Source organism: Micrasema longulum, unplaced genomic scaffold (genome assembly GCF_059751315.1).
Source record: "Micrasema longulum isolate JH-2025_06_02 unplaced genomic scaffold, ASM5975131v1 h1tg000053l, whole genome shotgun sequence".
Lineage (NCBI taxonomy): Eukaryota > Metazoa > Arthropoda > Insecta > Trichoptera > Brachycentridae > Micrasema > Micrasema longulum.
Genome location: NW_028277260.1, coordinates 29271 through 51533, shown reverse-complemented (window position 1 = coordinate 51533; position 22263 = coordinate 29271). Strand labels below are relative to the sequence as shown.

The 22263-nt window shown below is 33.6% G+C and overlaps 1 protein-coding gene across 2 annotated transcripts in view; it reads right to left on the bottom strand.

Moving 5' to 3' along the window:
• The window catches only part of LOC148285167 (homeobox protein homothorax-like), a 211854-nt gene extending 194792 nt beyond the window's left edge, over window positions 1-17062 (bottom strand). For both annotated transcript variants that reach the window (XM_088229423.1, XM_088229431.1), the window contains exon 1: window positions 16456-17062. In XM_088229423.1, coding sequence (XP_088085549.1) covers window positions 16456-16470 — 15 coding nt within the window. In that variant the 5' untranslated portion in view covers window positions 16471-17062. The remainder of the gene's footprint in view (window positions 1-16455) is intronic.
• Window positions 17063-22263: the final 5201 nt, after the last annotated feature.

Below are 22263 nucleotides of genomic sequence, written 5' to 3'. Positions count from 1 at the left end.
CCAAAATGTATATAGCCGTATCAGTGTGTCTAAATCTTCCAAATGTTAACAATAGCTACATCGCCGGCCCATTAAAAGCGCTGTATTCCGACAGAAACGATTTAATTGTTTCTTACAATCATCGAAAAATTCATAACATCCAAAAATGTACGAGAGACGATAATATCCAAGTAAAATGTGGAAATATCTCTCGATCTCTGCATATTTTAGTGAAATGAATACATTATTCCGACGCTTTCGTGGAAATCGGCATTAGTACAAAACCCATATTATATACTCGGGTATATTAGTAAATTACATACCAGTACATGAGAAACAGTTAGGAACAGCGTAGAGTTAAAATAAAATATGTGTTACATTATCGAGCGATTTAGTAATAAACCACGAACGTATTTGATTCGTATGCAAATGATTTCAGATCGTTTTCTATAAAAAATACGCGACCACTTTTGTAGCGAAAACGAGCGATGAGAACGAGGCATAATGTTTTCAAATTGTTCAACAGAGCAGTTGGATATGTTTAAATGAGAAATGAAATATGGTGTAGGTTGGTCCAGCAATCTGTCACTCGGGCATATGATCAGTTAGCTCACTAAAGTCAAGTAATTGATTCGGAAAGCTCTTGTCTGTGCACCACATGTATTGTACAGTATATCCGTCTAAACAACCCAAATATGCGGGTGCAATTTCGGAACATTAAAGCTAGATGAATGATTGTTTTGATCAATGGAGGCGCGGTTCTAATAATTCGGATAATTGGTATTGTTTCGGGGACTGAATAGGATCCTTTTATTTGATAAATTCCTATCTTACCCTACAACCAATCCAAAAAAACACTAAAAAATGAATGGATATAGAAAAAAAATATGCACAAAAGTGCAACAAATCAAACACAACGTTTAATTACATTCTGCGGTATGTATTGACCGAATAGGTATTTAAATGTGGTCAACGAGACTTAGTATCATGTTAAACTAACTCAATACATGCATACCTACATACATACAAAATTTAGGATTGGATCTGATTTAGAAATATATCAACACTAAGATGAATGAAAATATTTCCCGAATACCTTTCACTGTTAACAAAATAATATCGATGAGAATGAATATTGTAAATAATTACAATCACGCGGGCACTTAAGTTTCAGGGGCCTATAAAACAGGTAACGAATACCTCTCGGAGTAATCAAATCAGTTTACGACTTGAAACAAATTCGTTGTCAGTTTGTCAGAATGCGAATGTAGGCCTTAGGACGTGCCTCGTCGTACTGATCACGCCTAATTCCCTTTGCTTACTGGCAACTGGTAAACATCACTTACCTACTCATTTTATTATATCAATAAATAAGTCATACCTGTTCGTTTTGTTCACTAACAGTTGTTATAAAACTCTTTTTACCATTATGAGCCATGTGTACAGGCACACAAATAACTAATATTGAGTCCCGAAAGAGAATTATACAATACATTAACCTAGAAATCACATTTGCCAGGTTTGATGTAAGTATAAACAATATTATCGACGAAAGAATCTGTTGATTTTAAACTATGAAAGTTAAATACCTACACGAATATATTCATTTGAAATAATACAAAGGTAAAGCTTCGAAAATGGATTTATATGGAATTGTTGTACCTAAATTACAAGCTTAGAAAGTTAAAAATAAATTTATTTATTAATAGATTCATTATTAAAAAATGAATTTCATATCACAACATTGAGAGATTTGTAGGTAGTATTTATGTAACCAGAACATTTTTATTTATTTATTAACTTCAATATATAAAGAATTAAGTAAAAATGAATAGGGACATTTTTTACTAAGATCTTACATTGATTTAAAAAACAATGAACACTAATTTTTAATATGAGAACAATTTGAAACACACATTTTTTATTTGATTATACCCACATTTTACATGTAAAATGTAAACCTAATATACCCTAAACGCCCAATATAATGTTCTAAATAACAACGCCTTTGACATGTTTTTTTATGAAAAAGATTTGATCATCGGTAAAAAATATAATAAAAATACGATAAGATTTTTTTCTTTGGTAATATACAGATACCAACCAAAACGGCAATTAAAAAAATGTTTTTTTCATTTATTGACAACAAAAAAATTATCAAAATATTTTATAAAGTAAGGTGTAGTACCTAGAGTATACGAGTAGGTATATTACCAATACTTACATAAAAATAGTCTGATACTAAATCCAGTACGTTCTACCTACACAGTTTATTCAAATAAATTTATATTAGGTGCACTATGTTACTTAAATATAATTTTTCGCTGCATTATAATTAAACATCTAAAATGTAACCGACTCCTGGTCGCATTTAAATTCAAAGGAAGAGGTGTCGGGTTCGATTCCAGACACGGTTGATAATTGATCTCAATTGTAAACCGTTCATTGACTTATATATGTATTCTGAATAAGTATTTTTCTAACTTCTTCTAATTTTAAGATTATTTTAATACAACTTATACGAAAAAATGTACTCCTGTTCTCCACTACAATATATATCCAATACAATATATATTCTCCACTACAATATATAATATGTATCCTCATATATTTTCTACTAATATGTAATGATTTTTTTTTTATTTTAATTTTATTCTTCTTTCTCTTCTTAATTCATTTTTATTTTTTGCTCCTTTTTTTGTGTAAAATGTATTTCTGTCTTCATATTTAAAAATGCACTTCTGTTCTTTCCACTTTATACTAATATGTAAAGATGATATTTTTGATATTTTTCTTTTTCTTCTAAAAATAATTTATATATTTTTTGCTACTTTTTAAAATACACGTCTGTCTTTATTTGTATATATGTATGTAAAAACATGTAAAAGCCTAAAAGGCTTTAAATAATAAGAGAATTTATAAAAAAAGTTAAATTTTAGCAAAAATATTTCATAGAGCCTGGACTGGCACCTGATGTGTAAGACTGATCATCTTAATGTCATGTAACAAAAACGCCGCGGTTTGTGTACCATCGCAGTGCCCATAAAGTACGGAAAGGGAATTATTATAATAATATTGTTTGTATCTGCACTGAAAAATGAATAAAACATAATACTATATTTTAAGTGCCTAACGTTAACCCCGTTTCTCTTTAGGGTAAATTTGGTTGGTCGAAAGAAATAAAAATAAGCCCGCCAATGCGCGAATAAATGTTCAAAAAATTAAATAAATAACTATGATTTTTATGGTACCTTTCCATGCTATTTTATTTACATTATTTACAGACTCACTTCTATCGCAGGCAAAGTGCACAAAATGACAAAATCCCACTGCATTCCTCTTGGGCACGCTTGGGACCAGCAGTTTGCAACTTAGCAGGGATGGGTTCACGCTGACCCATTTTTTAAGACTGATAAGAGGTTTTATCGAGAACTCGGCCATTTTAGAGAGTATTATTTTTTATGTTTCTGATGGTTATCTCCGACAGCGTCAGCACAGACTGTTTTACCTCCCGGCTTCCAGAATCAACCTGCCTCTGGTTATGCCGATTGGAAAAGCTGGCTTACAATTATCACTTTGGAGATCGACATCTTTCACATCAGTAAAACTATGTTTAAGAGGCAAATACTCTCGTTATTATTATATTCCTAGTTTTAACTCTACAAACTTTTAACTATTTTTTTAAGCCTTTGACGGCTCTCATCACATATCTAACTCCATGAACCGTCCGTTAGTACGAACTATGCCCATAACTAACTAAAAATACTAGACAGGAAGCTGAGGAATGTGTTTCATATATAAGAATGTAATTTTAGTTTCTTGAAAATCCTTTTTCGTTTTATTGATTTAGGTATGTTTTATTTTTTTTATTTCTTTTGAATTTTTACACAATTGATGTGAAATTATGTACAATGATGTATAAATAAATAATACACTGACACTCCAGAACGTGCATGTGGGCCAGTGGAGTGGCTATATCCACAAATATATATATATATATATATGTATTAAATGTACCTACCTATTGTATGAACATTTTTGTTAACTATGTATTTGTATTTTATATTGGATTAAATAAATAAATAAACTCTCTACTTGTGAGCTTTGCTAGAGAGTATAATTCAAACTTTTATTCTATTGACCCTTTCGATTGTAATAAAATGACTTTATATTTTTTCGAGCTCTGAAATTAATACGTGATGCTAGTCTTTGGTGATATTTTGCATTGTTCATTTTCGTTTGCGTACTCAAATCTAATTAACAATTATTCTCACAATGTCTTAATTCTACAATTTTATCATGTTTACAAGTACTAAATTGGGCACTCTAATTTTGCACCCGCAATGGCCTCAAATGTTTAATATATTTATTTATTTATTATTTCACGTTTTACATAAAACTTTTTTTTTAAAATATGAATACCTCACTGGGCACAACCCGTGTCGAGGCATTCATTTACATGATTTAATATATGATACTTATAGTGTCTAAAAAATATATATAAAATACATATAAACTCGATCGTTTCCTTAGAATCTCCTGTTTCAAAATGTCTTCGAGACTGATTATTATTTTGCACGTCAAATGGCGTATATTGACGGAACGAGCCGCGTTAAAGCTAAGAATGGACTAGAATAACACGGATTATTGCAAAAGGAAAACATAACAGCGTAAAAGGTTGCGGAAAATCTTCGAACAAAACTTGATAATTACGATTCACGCTTACCGACGCGACGCGCCGCGCCGTATTTCGTCGCGCATTGAAAGCACTCACGTACTAAGACCCAAACTTTCATAATATAGTGCGATAATTTCACACATAATGCTATATTACCATACTAACGCGAGTCGTTTAACTATGTAACTCCCAACATTACGCGTACAATCCTACAAACTTATCGGCGTTTCTTACAAATAATTGTACATTATGGACCAAGAACTGATATCATTTTACATAGACACTCAAATTAAATTCACGCTAGGTAAACTCAATATCCTAGATTACATGTAACCCTTAATTGCATGGTGTATCTAATTTGATACACACCACAAAAATGGCCATAAAATTACCTAAAACAAATAAGTAATTCAAATGATTTTGTGATGTTACGAAGTATACACGTAGTCAAGAAGCGTAAAAGTCCGATGGCTCAGGTTCCTACATCTGAAGTTCACATACATGAAACGAGTCACTAGATGATGTATGAATCGACAAGCAACGCTGTAAATTGCCTAAATTCAAATGTCAAGGTGCTGTACAATTATGCATAACAAAATATAAAAAATGCTTTCTGGCTTTCTATCAATAAACGAATTTAAGTTAAAGACATTTTTTCATATCTAACATGTCCATGAGTGTAACCATTGCGGTGCAGCAAATTTGATACATACCTATTTTCCCAAATATTTCCTATCTTGGATTTTTAAAACTATTTTTTCATTCATTTTTAGCATATAAAATATCATCTCTAATTTTTTTTTAATAATGCAATGAAGGTTAAAAACGAATCATGTTCAATACTCCAACTTTCATTAATTTACAAGTTGAAAAAGGAACTGCTTCCTGGATACCTACATATTGGAAAGAAGTTAGGAGGTTTTCAGGCTTCGTAAGGTGAGACTGACTCGAACTCAAAACAGCCTTTACTATAAAGGTTTGAAAATGTTTGATGAGTTGCCAGGAAGTCTCGGGGATGCTGGATGCGTCTTCACTTTTCGATTAAAATGATTTGTTTTCATTGGGGATGACTTTAAAACTTGGAGCGCAGGTTATTGAGCAAGTTCATCAATATAAATATTGAGGATGCTGGCTGAATGATAAATAGAATCACTCGCAAGAGATCAAAGTCGGAATAGAGATGGCGCGAGACTGCTTTTTCAGGATGCGTGACCTTCTTTGCAGTAGATACTTTAATTTAGACCTCCGAATGCGCATTGCTCGATGTTACGTCTTCTCAGTACTTTTTTACGGCGTCGAAACGTGGACACTCACCCAAAACACTTTAAAAAATATCGAAGCCTTTGAAATGTGGTACTACAGGAGGATATTAAAAATCTCCTGGGTGGATAGAGTCCGAAACGACGATGTTCTCCGACGGATGGAAAAAGATAAAGTGGTACTGAACACGGTAAAGAAATGAAAATTTGAGTACTTTGGGCATGCGATGAGATGCGAAAAATATAAAATTTTACAAGTCATTCTACAGGGAAGGATTGAAGGAAGGCGCAGTGCAGGTAGAAGGCGCATCTCTTGACTTAAGAACTTGCGTGACTGATTCCATTGCAGCACTCAGTCCTTGTTCAGGGCAGCTGCCAACAAAGTAAGAATCGCAACGATGATTTCCAACCTCCATCGAGGAGAGGAACCATAAGAAGAAGAAGGGATAAGTAATAAATTATGTAGAAATATAAATTTGAGTTAGGTTAATTTATTTTTATTTTTAATAAATATTATGCCGTTATACTAGTAAGCATTTTTTTTAATATCATAAATTTACCAGATAAATAAATAAAAACAAATAAACAATCAACTTAAAACACATTTTTTAAATGTTAAGTTTTATAGAAAATAAACAAACCTTATACATTGTACCTATTTGTCATTCAGTGGATGCGCAGGTATCCAAATCATTTTCGTAACATACTTCAAGCAGAAAACATAAGGTGATTAGTCTTACGCATCAGGAACCAGTTCAAGAACAATGAAATATTGCACGTTAGAACCATGTTTATCTTATGTTATTTTATTTTTAATTAATCGACATGCTTACTAAATTAACCCTCGTGGATTGGTACCTAAATAGCGAGTAATATAATATATAGATATTAAAAATATTTTGATTAAACCATGAACAATCAAAAAATATTATTCTTTTCTGAGTGCCAAGACATTTTTAGAATAAAAAAGGGGAAATATTTCACTTCCGCATGCGTAGGAATCGAACCTAGGATCACGAGCATACTATGCGAAATCGCCAAACTTATCGCCAGACTTATCTCCACTCGATTTTCACCCGAGAGTAGCCATGAGTAGGAACACTCGACCAGAGTTTTGATTCTGATTTGCAGACCGAACCAAGAGTTTGTATCCGCCGGGCACAGAATAAAACAACACTTAAATTTTATTTTTTTAAAAATAAAAACGGCTGAAAAATTTTAAGCTTATCCGAATCACTGTGGATAAATATTAAATTCAACGGCTTTAGGAAGTTTATAAGGGCTTCAAATATTGTAACTGAAACATTTTATTTATACCTACATAGATATCCATCCTTATATTTGAATAATTGTATTTTAGATACTTCATAAAAAATAACGGATGAAGAATTATAGAAATATGGATGTTTAAGCTTAGGCAGATTGGCTTATGTTGACATATTCATATTATTGTTGAATCAGTTTGTGGTCCCGTGGTTAGTGTCGTGGATTCACGGATCAAAGTCCCAAGGTTCGCACCCCGCTCTACCACAATCTGATTTTCATTTCATTATAGTGAGTTTTTTACTGCTCGTAGAAAATCGCCCACAATAACGCAATGTTTTTTTTTTTTTAAATCTGTCGACCTTGATAAAGATTTGAACATATGTAATAACATACTCAAAACAATGTTTAAAATAACGCACTGTTCTGAAGTACCCATTTACATGAATATATTTTTTTTTAAAGTTGAATTTTAAAATTATAAAGTTAGAAATAAAATAAAAATATTATCCCAAAGACGAGTTTATAAAACATTATTTAACCTTCCGTAATGTATTTAAATGTGTTTGTATTTGCACTTTTGACACAAGTAGGTACTTGTTATTTTTTTGGACCGGATAGGGTTACACTTGAGAGAAAAAATAAACACCATAAACAATGAACGACATTCATAGCTCAAACATTTATGGGATCCAAAATGACGTGTGACGGGTATGACTCGATTACGCAACTTCAAATTAGTGCTCATGAGCAATAAAAAAATACGGATATTTTACGACTTATAGCATTATGCCTGTCATGACAATTCAGAAAACCATAAAATATACTTGTATTTTTTTTATATAAAATTAACGTCATCTTTACCATTTTCACTTTCAAATCTAATTTTGCATAGGGCACTGCATTAGCATATCGATGGTTCCATGTCTCAATATTTTTTTGTCACAATATATGCATGTAAGATGATCAGTCTTATGGTTCAGGTCCCAGTCCAGGGACAATGGAATATTGTTGTATTTAATATTTTTTTCGATGATTATTTTATTTCAACCATGTCGGGGATCGACCCAAAGACCTCTTGCTTGGTAGACAATCGCATTGCTGAGCATGAGGAGAACAAAAGTATGATTTTAAAAAAATACTTATTTGCTTTATAATTTGCCCGAATATTAAAATTTTTCGGCAATTTTTTTCTGGTCGTAAATAGCCGCGTTGAAAATAGGAAACAAGTTGTAAGAAAGCGTAGTTCGGACCTCGGACTTCCTAATTTGTAATTTCCGTGCTGGGCGTACGTACCCCGTCTCATGGTAAGTATATGATTTTTTAAATAGGGAAATATTACATACTACGAATACCGATAAAAATAATGAATAATATTTGGAATAATTAGTTGTATTTTCAGAATCAATATGGATATTGTCAATAAATGTTTTCATACATAAATGTAAAAAAAATAATAATACGTTGGCGGAAACACGCGGCACGTTTGGACTTGGTTGTTGTGACGTCAAATTTGTGATAATGTTCTAAACAAATTTCAATGGCTAGGAACAAATAAACATGGAACGTGACGTACTGGGGGCGTGGCCGATTAAATGACCGTTTTTGCGGGAATTCCAAATTCAAAAATATTTTTTATGCAGCTAACAATTTATAAAAATAAAAATAAAATACTGGACAGTATTTCATAGACCTTTATTACTTTTAAAATGTTTAAAAAAAGTTATATATCTCCATAGTAATATTAAATCAACATACTCGTAATTCCCTTATCCCGCACCAAAGGTGGTGTATTATAAGGCAATATTGGTACCTACACTAATTCCAGCGTGTCTTGATTTTTTTTTTGCTAGGTACATTAAGATACAATGGTCAGTCTTACGCATTGGGTGCATTACACGGACTATATTGCTTTAAGCTATAAGTCCGCGAAAGTACTTATATTTGTAATTGAAGTTTTAAAATAAATAAATAAAACTGATTTGAAAAAACACATTTTTGAAGAATTATTTTATGCCAGTAGCGTCGGGATTTGAACAGAGGTATTGCAGCCAAACGCATAACGTAATCCTAAGCCGGGTTTATATAGCGAACCCACATTATTGCATTTTTTAATTTAAATTAATATAAAAAAATACATACATTAAAAAAGTGACAGAGAAGTCATCTAAGAATTGAAAATGGAAAAAGAGACGTTTTAATTTACGCGGATCCGAGAATTTATCAGGATAGATTTATTAAAGTATAATTATTTTGCCAGAATGTTATTTTTGTTTCCATTATTTTATTTTGTACGTATTACCTACCTACACGAAAATAAAACATTACATGTCTCAATATTCACGGAAACAATTTTTATATTATTATTATAACAGTTGGATTATTTATACAACACCGTTTTTGTGACAATCACCTCAAGGGCACTGTATAATAAATAAATATCCCAATACGTCTTGCAGCTACAGAGCGCATGGATGATTGGGATTCTAGTTCCTCGTTTCCAATTATGATATATTTCAATAATAACAAATAGGAGCTTAATTACAGTACGTCTTGCAACTCCAGAGCGCAAGGACCGTAAGTAATTGTAGACAAAAAAATAACTTTGTTTCGAAACCGATAGGCACACTATTGTAACGGAATCACGGTATTTTTTTTCATTTACAAATTCCAATATTTGAAAAACAATGTCCATTATTTTTACCGCCGGATCATTATTGATGCAACATATTTTCAGTGACATCTCAAAATCCCAATAAAATAAAAACATTTTATTAATCCGCATCCACTTGGTAACACTATAACTATTTGTAGAACTATAAAAACAGTTACATAATCCGTTTTATTTTGTTTTAATCTTTGTTTTTTTTTATCCGTCGCGTCACGAGTCACGTCACGCCGCGCCGCGCATCCAAAGCAATTTTCCGAAAGTATTTTTAGGTAGGTAGTTATATTTTTTCAGATTCAATATATTGAACGTATTATTTCTGTACCTGAGAGAATAAAACACGGAGTCCACTTTTAGCCGTTCTGAAGTTAAAAAGCAGAAATTGTCACAATAAGCTATTTTTTATTATTATTATTATATGATGGATAACTTATTTAGTGCAATTTTCGTAATTTAATACCACAAGGGCGCTTTACAAAGTGATTATATAAATATCTATATTTAATTTTAGCTTTTTTAAATTTTTGATTTAAGAAAAATAATGTACTTTGTCATCACATTTATTTATTTATTTATTTATTGTGGATAACTTATATAGCGCCATTTTCGTAATAAAATACCTCAAGGGCGCTTTACATGGTGATTCTACTGTTAAGTTAATTTAATTGAAGCTTTAAATTTGTAATTTGATTAAAATAATTTATTTTGTTGTCACGTGCTACGGATTTATTCAAATGATTTAGATTTATTCAAATGATTTACATGCTAAGGATATATTCAAATGATTTAGAGAACAAGTGTGTTTAAAGTTTTTTACGAAACATCACTTTACTCTCACAGTTTCGCACCTCTGCTGGGAGAGCATTCCATGCCGTAGGGCCTGCGACCGCAAATACGCGTTCGCCGAATTTAGTGCGCTGTTTGACTACCTCTACAGGTATAATAACTTTTCGCAGCTGTAAGCAGTGAAAATAATATTTTGTGTCGTGCAAGGCGTCGCGCAGTGACGCTCTAATGCGGTTTGACCCATAATGTAAAATTTACAAAATATGTAACGCACGTTACCCCAAACTATAAGTGATATTTTTTTACTTTAAATCTTTGTAAACGAATACCGGATTAAACCCTTTTTGGATTAAAAATAAAGTACTTATTTGTCAGAGTGTTAATAAAAGCTTATAAATTACAAGCAGTGTAATATTCACTATTCTGCTTATGATTTAAAACCCATGCCTCCTTAAATAAAATAATGTTAACACTTAAACCAGCCAATGACAGGTTATACGTTCTATAAACGCATACTCATTTTTCAAAAAACATTATTTATGTTGAGATAAATAGATATTTTCTCCTCGTACTAACGTTTTTAAAGACTAAGGTTTATATTTTGAAAACACTAGTTTAAGACGCGACGGAATAAATAAATGATAATGATGATAGGTGATTTATTAGGCGTCATTTAAGTGAAAAATAAATTCACAGACGCTGCAAACTAAGGAACTAGATTAAAACACGTCTTGCAGCTACAATAAACATGTTACTTTTGAATGTACATTAATGTGAAGGGTACATGATAAAAAGGATGGATATCAATTTTTATGCGTTTCAAACCAATAATGGCATCTGACGGTACTTTACATTATCTACATTTCTGTTTAATAAATTTTGACCCAAAGGATATACTTTCTAAGATAAATGAACGAGAAAAAACAGGGGATAAAGATTTATGTCAGTTAAGTATTGAAAATAAAGCGATAATTAAATATTAATGAAAATCATTTTAGATTATATAAAACAGTAAAGGGTATTTACATAAGCCGGTTTGTTAATATTTATAAATTTATTTTTATGTGTAAGAGGTTTGAAAACTTAAAAACGAATCTCAAATCTTTCTTTTTGACATTTGCAATTTTTGTAAAGCTAAAATTTATTTTTGAAATGCAGAATGGTTAGTTTTCATAATGAATTTAAAATTACAAATGTTTTTAAGATGTGTATATTTTTTTTTTCCTCTTTTCACTCCCACTAATATGAACTTGCAACTCAACTAAGAAAGCAAAATCACATTATACAAACAACGACCAAAACTAACCATCACGCCGTTTCCCCGTAAGGGTAGGCAGAGAAGATAAAACGCCACATCACTTTACCTTTGCATACAGATCTCGCTTCCTCTACATTTATACATCTTCTCATGCACGCGCGCCGATTATTCGAACTTTGCCCATCTTCAAGTATTTGTTGAATTCGGTCATGCCATGTCTGTCTCTGTCTTCCTCTATTTCTGCATCCATCAACATTCACACCGTAAATATTTTTAGCCGTTCTTCCCGTATGACTACTGACCACCTACTTAGTACTTGAACTAAGGTACTCAGATTTAGCAATAAATAAACAAAAAGTATCATCATCATTCCATTTCCACACCTAATGGTGCCACAGGGCTCTGCATTGGTACACTGATCGCAGCGTAACTTGATCATTTTTCTTACAAGGTAAAAAGATCAGTCTTTCGCTTTAGGTGCCGGTCCAGGAACTATGAAATATTATCGAACCAGAGACCTTTTACATGGTAGGCAAACGCTCTGACCAATAAACCACGAGGCCAACAATCACACTAGGCAAATAGGCACATTGCGAGAAAAAAAAATTATACTGAGGTTAAAAAACTTTTGAAAAATATAAGTACTTCTTACGTCGCATGATTGTTACGATTATCAGTTTTTTTTAATGATATTTTATTTATTACCTACTTTCATATTTAGATAATTAAAAAATGATATTTTGCAGAATCAACAGATACCTATTTCTTATTTAATATAAGTAATGTGGTATGTCAATTATTTTGAATACCGTCATCAGTTTTTGTCCACAACTATTTAAGATAGCCTTTTTTTGTATTTTCCTATACACATGTTTGATTAAAACTGTATGTATTTATAGATTCTATGTTTTATTTCTGAATTAATTTAAAATATAAGGAAATAAGGGTTTATATATATATGACACATCTACGAAAACAAATTTTGTAATTTAAGATTGATGTTTTCCTTATACAAGTATCGTAATAAAATTTATATTATACTTAAGTATGCACTTCACCTTATTAATTTAAAGTTAATTAAAAAAAACTACGGATTATCAAAAATTAATATTTTCACGAATCTAGCAAAAGTACTAATATAACATTGATATTGTTTTTATTGTTAAAATTACAGTTGTAGATAACTTAACGCGAGTTTGATATAAATTGAGAATATTTTCCGTACTTATAGGGATAAAACACGGGAGTCCACTTTTTGACACTTTGAAGTTAAAAATGCAGAAATTATCGCAATAAGCTATTTTATCCGTGAATAAAACACCGAAGCCCACTTTCATCATAAAAATGTTTTTTTAAGTTGAAATAAAAATCTGAAGTCCACATTCTTTTAATTCAAAAAACGTCAGCATTCCGATAAACGCTATTATAAAATGTATTTTCATTGTCGAAATAATCATTATTTTACACTGAAAGTTTTTTACAGATTGTCTTTATCTCGTTTCGTTCAAAAGTTATGATATTTTGAAAATCACAGAATCACAAAATCTTGTTTCTTGAACATTTCGTTCAATGTGACTGCCGTGGTTCATCCTTCAAGGTAGAGATTTTAATGTCAATTCACTTACATGACTGTGTATTTTTATTTTATTTAATTACCTACCTATTAATTCCGAACGCATACAAAAATGAAGGTAGTTCATGCTTATCAACTTACTAAATTTAATTTTTATATTCAATGTTTTTTTTCAAACCGAGCCATGTGATTGATTTTGTATTTCTATATTGAAATATGGTGTTTTTTGGCCACCATTAAATTAACATATTTAAGCAATAAAATGTAGATGTATAAAATATACGTTCTGAAAATAACCTGTACGCTTGCTTGATTTAAATATCCCACTGATTAACAAAAAAAGGCTTAGGTAAAATAATGGGTTTCGTCGTCTACGAAACTCGTAGATTTACTTTATATGTCTAACGCTTTTCTAAATAATTATAATTAATCTCGAGATATCAAAGACCGTCGGATGACGTCATCACACATTATCCGAAAAAAATATTTTGGTAAATCTGGTTTCCTACGCGAATTTAACAAAAATACTTAAGTTTTAATCGCCGTGATCAAGGAAGGTATTTCAAGGGGCTTAAAATTTCTTTAGCAAAATTGTTTTCTACTCAAACTTGATATACCTATACATAACTTTAATGTTGCGATAACGCAATAACGGAATAATCCAAGATTGTTCAATAATCTCCGGAAAAATATTATTTTATCATATTGTGTAAAACAAAATGTTCGAAAAAAAAATGTTTTACCGAAAAGTATCGAGAGCTAGTGGGTAATGAACATTATTAAAAGATACTAAAAACGCTGGTCTGCAGCACAGAAAGCGTTAAAATTTACCTACTAATTTAAAAGATGCAGATTTACTGAGAGAATATATAATTTGAGAACTCATCGTACCAATGGTACTTAAATATATAAGATTCGTTTTAAAATACGTTATGTGATTATTATTAATTTGTTACTTTTGACACTGAGAAAAATAATTACTTGAATATTTTTCATTTGATGTAAATTGTCTTGTAATTAGGAACCACAATAAAAATCTTTGTTGGCGATTTTACAAAAATTACAAAACATAATTTTCTTAAAGCTCTGAATTAATTATCGTTGTGTAAACAGAAATGAATTTTTCAGTGACCCCTTGTAATGGCTTTTCTAATAAAAAATAACTGTTTCTATGTTTTTATTTATATATCGATAACTCACCGGCTTCAAAAACCGTCGGTAGACGAAACAGTTGTCACCATAACGAAAACAAAGTATTTTGAGATGGCAAAATCTACCTAGCTAGGCTGGCATTTGATTTACTTAATTTTCAGCATTTGAACCGGCCCCGGCCGCGCCATTAAAGTTTTAAATGATCACATAAAACAAAGATTTATCCGTGTTATTATTTTTTAGTTCAACTCAGTTCAGTGGGAAAGAAGCCTTATTTTAGCACAGAAACGAGAGTTAGCCGGCTATTTAATTAATAGATTTTATTTGTAAATGCTATCATTAGAAACGCCAGACTGAAGTCTGAATTAGATACTCGTATCATATTAATTATGTTTGCCGAAAAATTAAAAGACGGATAGTGGGGAACATACGACCCGTAACAGCTCGGAATTATCCGAACCTGCCCACAGTGAATATTTTTCTAGCTATAAAAGGTTTGTATTTAATAGTAAGGCATGTATCTAGTCAAGGCGCGCTCAAAAAGTTTTTGCATTCTACCTGTTTCGTTGATTGCTATCTTTTATTTATTCAATTTCCAAGAACTCACATTATCTATTTTGAAAAGGTGGGTAGATTTTTTGCGGATGAATTCATCTTGATATAAAATTATCGATTCTGGTTTATTTGTATTTTGTTCAGGTATTTCTTTTTTTGTTTTTGCATCCGTCGGATCCTACGTTATCGGAGTTTCTGCGCTTAAGTCATTTCGAAATTAAAACCGAGCTTCCCTGGCTCAGATAATACAATTGCGCATTTTTTTCGTCATAACATAATTTTGATTATTTTAACGCATTGGAAATATTTCTTCTAAACTTTGCTCAAATAATCGCGTCACCTCCGAGTTTGACATTTTTGTGGACTTAAGTTGAAAACATTTCGACCTTTTTTCATAGTAACGTAAGTACTTATTTAATAAAATTAATCATGTTAATACCTATTTCTTAAAATTGACAACTAATGAAAAATATAACGAATTTTTCGTATTGAATTTCATAAAAAGTTGGCACTAATTTAATGTCAGTTAAAATAAAATGTATACGTCAAAAAAATGCTACAAAAGTTTTGAGGATTGATTAATAATTCTAGAAAAACAAATTATTTATTTAGGTCTGCTTATTGCACAACCGACGAATTATTATTCGTGTTGACGAATTCAGCATATAAATTATTTTTGAAAATACTGACACTTTTGCAATAAGTACCTATCTTACCAAAACCTGTCAATTTTTTTAATGTTTAAATTTAGGGCCTATTCCCAAACACTATGGCATTAAAAGCTTAAGGTGATATTGTGTAGGTACCTGCTCAGGTAAAAAAACATTATCTAAATCTACCGCTTAAGTTATAATATTTTGCGATGGTAATTCTCTAAGGTAATTCTATTTAGTTCGACTAGCTACCAACTGCATTTTTGCACTTAATGGTTTTCTGTGATTAAAAACACATTATGACACTGTTACTTCGTTTTTAGTTTGGTAAAATTTAACTAAGACTTTGGTAGAAACATTGCGCTATTTCAGTTTACACAATATTCTTTGGAAAACGACGTCAGTGTGGATATTTAGTAAGTTTTTGGTGTTTCACTGACTAAGTTGCGCTTCGATTCTCCGACGTGTCACGCGTTTTAATGGTTTGTTTACAAAGCTTGGACGGTTCGGCGCGGCGTGTCGTTTTCGTTTTCGCACGCCGCGGGTCCAGAGATGGCACTTTCCGGCAGCACGTGGAGACGGATACGAGGTCGGTCCGCGCCGGTCAAGTTAGGGACTCTGAGCTACATACCCTCGGCTGAGCCATTAGAGCTCTTGCCGCGGCGGGGAGGGCCGCCTCGCTGGCCACGACTGAAGGAGCACTTGTAACTTATCGAACCGTCGTCCTTCACTACACTGGGGTCACTAATCACTACACAGCGGAGCGTCTCCGCGAACGGGGAATATTCTACACTCAGACAGTCGGTGAGGTCGCTTTACTGGTCTGTTTGTATCGGGGATATCACAGACGGATTTATAGGCTTCGGGTATACACTGACAGATATGAATCACTTACTAAAGTCTAGATCGCGGGATCGCTACTGTTCCTAGCCGACGTCACAGGCGTGCGGAATACCACACGACCGGCATACTCCGCGTCGAGAAGGGTAAATTATACTACGGGACTATTCCTAAATCACTGTTGCGTATACAATGGATCGTCACGGGTGGAGCGCTCCCGCGGGCGGCTATCTGGCCGCCGGAGCCTGCTCGGCGTGCATGCTGCAAGGCCGCATGCCGCCTGGTGAAGGCCTGTCGGCAGGTCTATCGCGGCACGGGGCGGGCGATGCGCGTCAGGGCAGTGGTGACAGAGCGGGCACGCGAGCCAGCCAGCGCGCTCGGCGGTCGGGTGTGTACTGGCGGGCGGCCGGCGGCGGGGCGGGGCGCCGGCCGCGCGCGGCGGGGCGGGCCCGCGGGGACCAATGGCGGCGCGGCCCCGCCCCGCCCCCGGCCCGCGCGCTCCGCGCCAGTCGCCCGCGAGCGGCCGCGGCGGCCGGTCCGCGCGCCAGCGCCGCGAGCCGGCCGCTGCCGGACGCCATCACGTTGCAGATTTATGATTTGTATACACAAGGACGGATTCATCCGAAACTTCCTACCCCCGATGTACGACGTCCTTTTGTCAAAATGTGTAACTTTTCTGTCGATATCATCACCTATCTACTTGAGTCAAATTGCTAGGAAGCAGTTACGAATATTGTCACTTTTATGTTCAAATTGTTTGACGTTAAATTCATTCTCGAAAACGTGTCAATTTCACATATATGCCAGGGTAAAATATAAAAAAAACCTAATTATTTTTAGATTTTTTATGTGCTGTCTGTCACTCTGGGCCTCATGGCCTGTTTTGCGTCTAAGCGTTTCTAAATAAAAAAATATTTTCTACGTTAGCAAAGTAATTAGGTAGGTAGATTTGTAATTAGGTACATACTCCAAAAAAGATATAATTTTTAATAGGGTTGTAATTTGTAAATCTTTTTATGTAGGTATTTTATTTAGACTTTAAGTATGGCTATAATTGTACGAGTCTTAAAAAGGCGACTCTCTAACAATTATATTTGTGTCGATTCCCGTTTTCATAATAATTTATGATTTTTACCCAATCTAAACTATTATGCTTTCAAGTACTTATGAAATATATATTTATACATATTATTACATTTCATAATGTTTAAGTGCCTATATATTAAAATTGGGCCAACTCTGTTAGTTGTAAATAAGAGTGTTGAAAAATGGGAAACAAGTTGCGGTAGAGCGTGGTTCGAGCCTCGCAACTCGTAATCCCGACTCTTACCACGGAACTACTACAAAACATAATTTTGCATAATTATTTTACGAAACATATAATCTTATAACCAAATATTGTATAAGTCCTCTCCATTCTTTTCCCCTCCCAGCATATTCTATTTCATACACACACACACCCGCATATACACTGAGGTAGGTACTTCTTTTTAAAAAAGGTAGGTAGTACCTGCTTAACATTTTTTATGTATGAATCAATTATTTCTTACAACTTTTCTCTATTAAGCTGTATGATTGCCCGATAAATAAATTAATAAAAACTGTCACATGTAGGGACTTTGTACTTCTTTTAATACAAAAATCTACACCATAAGGATGGTTGATTCAAATTCAATTTTTAATTCAACAGATAGTTAGGTTATTGATATCATTTAGGGTTGCTAGAATTTCACTTGTCCGTGCGCTTTGTAGCTGCACAACGATTGGTAATCTAGCTTCCAAATGTAAATGTTATCAACTATCAAATACCTAAATTTGGAAATTCAACAGTCCATGCGCATAGTAGCGGTGAGACGTATTGTAATCTTCCTACCTTCAATTTTTTCTGTGCATTTATTTATTTTTTAAATTTCATTAATACACTTTTGTCAATTATAAAAAATGTGTATATGGGGATTCGGTTTCTTACCATCCATGCGCTGTGTAGCTGCAAGACGTGCTGTAATCAAGCTCATATCAATTATAATTTCAATTGATCTTAATTGGAAACGTGGAACTAGAATCCCAACCGTCCTTGCGCTCCGGATCTGCACAAGAAGTGCTGGGAAATTTATTTGCTGTACAACGCCCTTGAGGAGACTTTTCCAAAAATAACAAAACTAAAAATACAAACTGAACAAGGGTTCGATCCGTCAGTAGGGTCACAGTGAGTCACATCTTGCTGGAGGGTGGATTCCATTAAATGCTGCGAATGCCCAGTTGCATCTCACCGGCAACACTACTGACTAGTCCAACTCGTTAGCGTCCACGTCGCAAACTCCGGGCAATGGGATCACAGTATACAGAAAGCAGCCAGCCATAGAAAAGTGAAACTGAGATAATAGCACATTTGTAAAACTAGTGAATAATCAAATCTACACAACAGTTGGAATGTTTTTGACTTTGACAAATGATAAACAATGATAACATTAGTTTTTTAAAAATATTATTAACAAGAATCTAATAACGTATTTACCAGTTTTAATAACTTTTGAAGTACCGTAAAATTTTTCTAGTGCTGTGGGTGTTTTTTGCAAATTGAGAAATGCCGTTTTTGTGATTGGCACTATTTTCAAAAGGTTATTATTACAGTTTTTTGCATGCAAGCGGCCTGGTTGTTTTTAATAGAACCTCGAAATGACCTTGCTGCACCCGATAACACCAATATCTCATTTTTTCAAAATTGTGGACTGGCTGCTTTCTGTATAATCAGTTCACTTATAGCGCTGTGATCACAGAAGATAACGAGAGGATGAAAGGCGAGTTTCTGGCGCCTCCAAATCAGAGCCGACCAGCTAAGGGGAGGCAACCCCGACAGAAACATCCACCAAAGAAGGCAACGGGAAACCACTCTGGTCATCTTTTCCCAGGAATCACTGTGGCGAGTACATCCATCAAGCAGTTGTCCTGGCCTCGGAGTAGCGCAGGACTAAAACTCTTTCCCTGTAGTGATCGCCAACGTCGGGAAGACCTGATTAGGCACTGCAAGAAGAAGAAAAATACGCAAAAAAAAAATTATCCAACCAAATGCATAAACGTACTTGCTACTAATTTTTAATTAGAGCAATCCTCAAAAAAGTGTCCGGTCTTAGGACACATCCCCCTACAACAGAACCCATAAAGACAAGTTAAAGCACTTACCTTTATAATTTAACTAGGAATTTAATAATATAACTTTACTACTTAGATACTCATTAAAGGTAGATTCCCAGATTTCTGGCAGGTAGAAATTACTTTTAACAATAAGTAAGTTACCTATGTTAGATACCCGTACAGTAGTGGTAGCTACCTACTAATCTTCGCACCTTGTTGCTAACTGGCGAGTTAGCACTTCATTAAACGTGCCAGAAAATGGTCACGGAAGATCTCCTAGGCAAATAAGAATCATTATCCATCCACATAATTTATTATGTTTGAGTACAACCAGCCTAAAATATAGCCGGATAACAAATATAATAGGTTATTATTATAATTACGGAAAACTTATATAGCGCCATTTTCGTAATATAATACCTCAAGGGCGCTTTTCAAAGTGAATTTATAATGAAATAAATTTTACTAAAACCTTTTTAGTTTGTAATTAAAAAAATTAAAAAAAATATTTGTTATTTTATGCATTCATTTTTACAAAAATGGTACAAAAAACACTCTGGCAAATTCTGCTTTTACTAGGAGTATGAAGGGTTGGCAAGCCAGAAATATTAGTACTTAAAATATTAGTAACAAAAATAATATTGAAGAAATAGAAAAACAGTTATAGCCCAAAAGAGAAGAAAAAAAGTACAGTTTACAATGTACTTTGTCATCACACGCTAAGGATTTATTTAAATGATTCAGAGAACAAGTGGGTTTTAAGTTTTTTCCGAAAAATCACTTCACTCTTACAGTTTAGCACCTCTGCTGGGAGAGCATTCCATGCCGTAGGGCCTGCGACATCAAATGCACGTTCGCCGAATTTAGTGCGCTGTTTGCGTAAAGGTAAAATAAATTTTCCTTTTGGCGTAAATGTAGCTGATCTAAGCGTAAGACATCTGTCAGCTAGTTTATCGGGAATGCAGAGCTCCCTTAGATATTCTGGAGCTGAGTTGTGCGGTGACTTATACATAAGCCAACAGAGTTTGTATTTCACCCTCTGTGGTAAACGTAGCCAGTGTGATTCCCGAAGTAGTGGAGTGATATGACTGAACTTAGAGATTTAAAAAATAAATCTCGCTGTGGCATTCAATACAGGCTGTAGGCGGGTCATTTTATTCATCGGTAGACCTGCCCAGATACCATTACAATAATCGACTCTGGACACTACAAACGCATTTATTAATTGACATTTTTGCGTATGCATTTAATCTGTCTCAGCTGTAAAAAAGCATGAACTTATCGTTCTACTAATTTCAGCGTCAAGAGAAAAGTCTGAATGAAGAAAGACTCCCAGTAGTTTGACGGCGGGTAAACCGGTACTTCCTACACCGTCCTATCTTCTTATAAAACTGCAATAATTTTTTTTTAAAGTAATAAAATTATTTTTGGTTCTGCTGTCAGGGCGGATGAACAATAGAGTTTGAACAATTAGAGAGGGTCAACTGAGTTGGCAGGAACGGCGACTACATCGATTCGAGGTAGATTATCTTTTTAGTATTGAAATGATTTTTAGCATGTGGAGGAAGTGCTTTCACTTCCATACATTAGGTCTCGGGTTCGATTCCTGGGAAGATCGTCATGAAACATTGATTTGTAAAGTGGTTTAACAGTGTAATGAAGGCCATCTTTTCTGTAAGAGCACGCAGAGCTCAGGGCCTCTGGCCTGATGAAGGCCTCAATTCTCAGGGACTAAGAAATATTCAAGCGTAAAAACACCTTTGTTTTTTAAAGGAAAAAGGATATCTTTGCGTTTTTATGATTTACCTAAATATTTCAATTTTGGTGGCCATTTTCAACGAGTTTTAAATAACTCACCATTAGAAAATGGAAATCTTTGACCCATGAATCCACGACTACAGCCACGGGACCACAACCCGATTCAATAAATATTTCATACCAACCATGTCGGGAATCGAACCCGAGACCTCTTGCATGGTGGGAAAATGCGCTCACCATTACACCACGAGGCCGACGAAATTCGATTTTAAAATACGGTGTGATTTTTTGGGGAAACTCTACTAATGTACAGGGTGATTTTAAAATAAAAAAAGATGTGTTGGGAAAATGGCAAATGCTGAATACCTGGAAACATGAGTCCAATTTTTATTAGATTAAATTTATTAACAGTGACGGGTAGTTATATAATGGAACTTCGTCTTCTTGTTAAATCAAGACCTGAATATTTTAGTACACAAGACAAAAGGCACCCTATAACACAAGGAATAAAAATAAATAAAAAATTCCACTGGCGAAACAATCATTTATAGAAAAAGGGCCCATACGCATGGCAGTAAAATGCATAATAAGCTTGGCAAACAAATTAACAATGTAAATTGTATTAAAAAAGTTACAAATGTGTTAAGAAATACAAATTAGTGTTTGGAAGATGCGATTGAATAAATTAAAATGCATCAAATGTAAATAA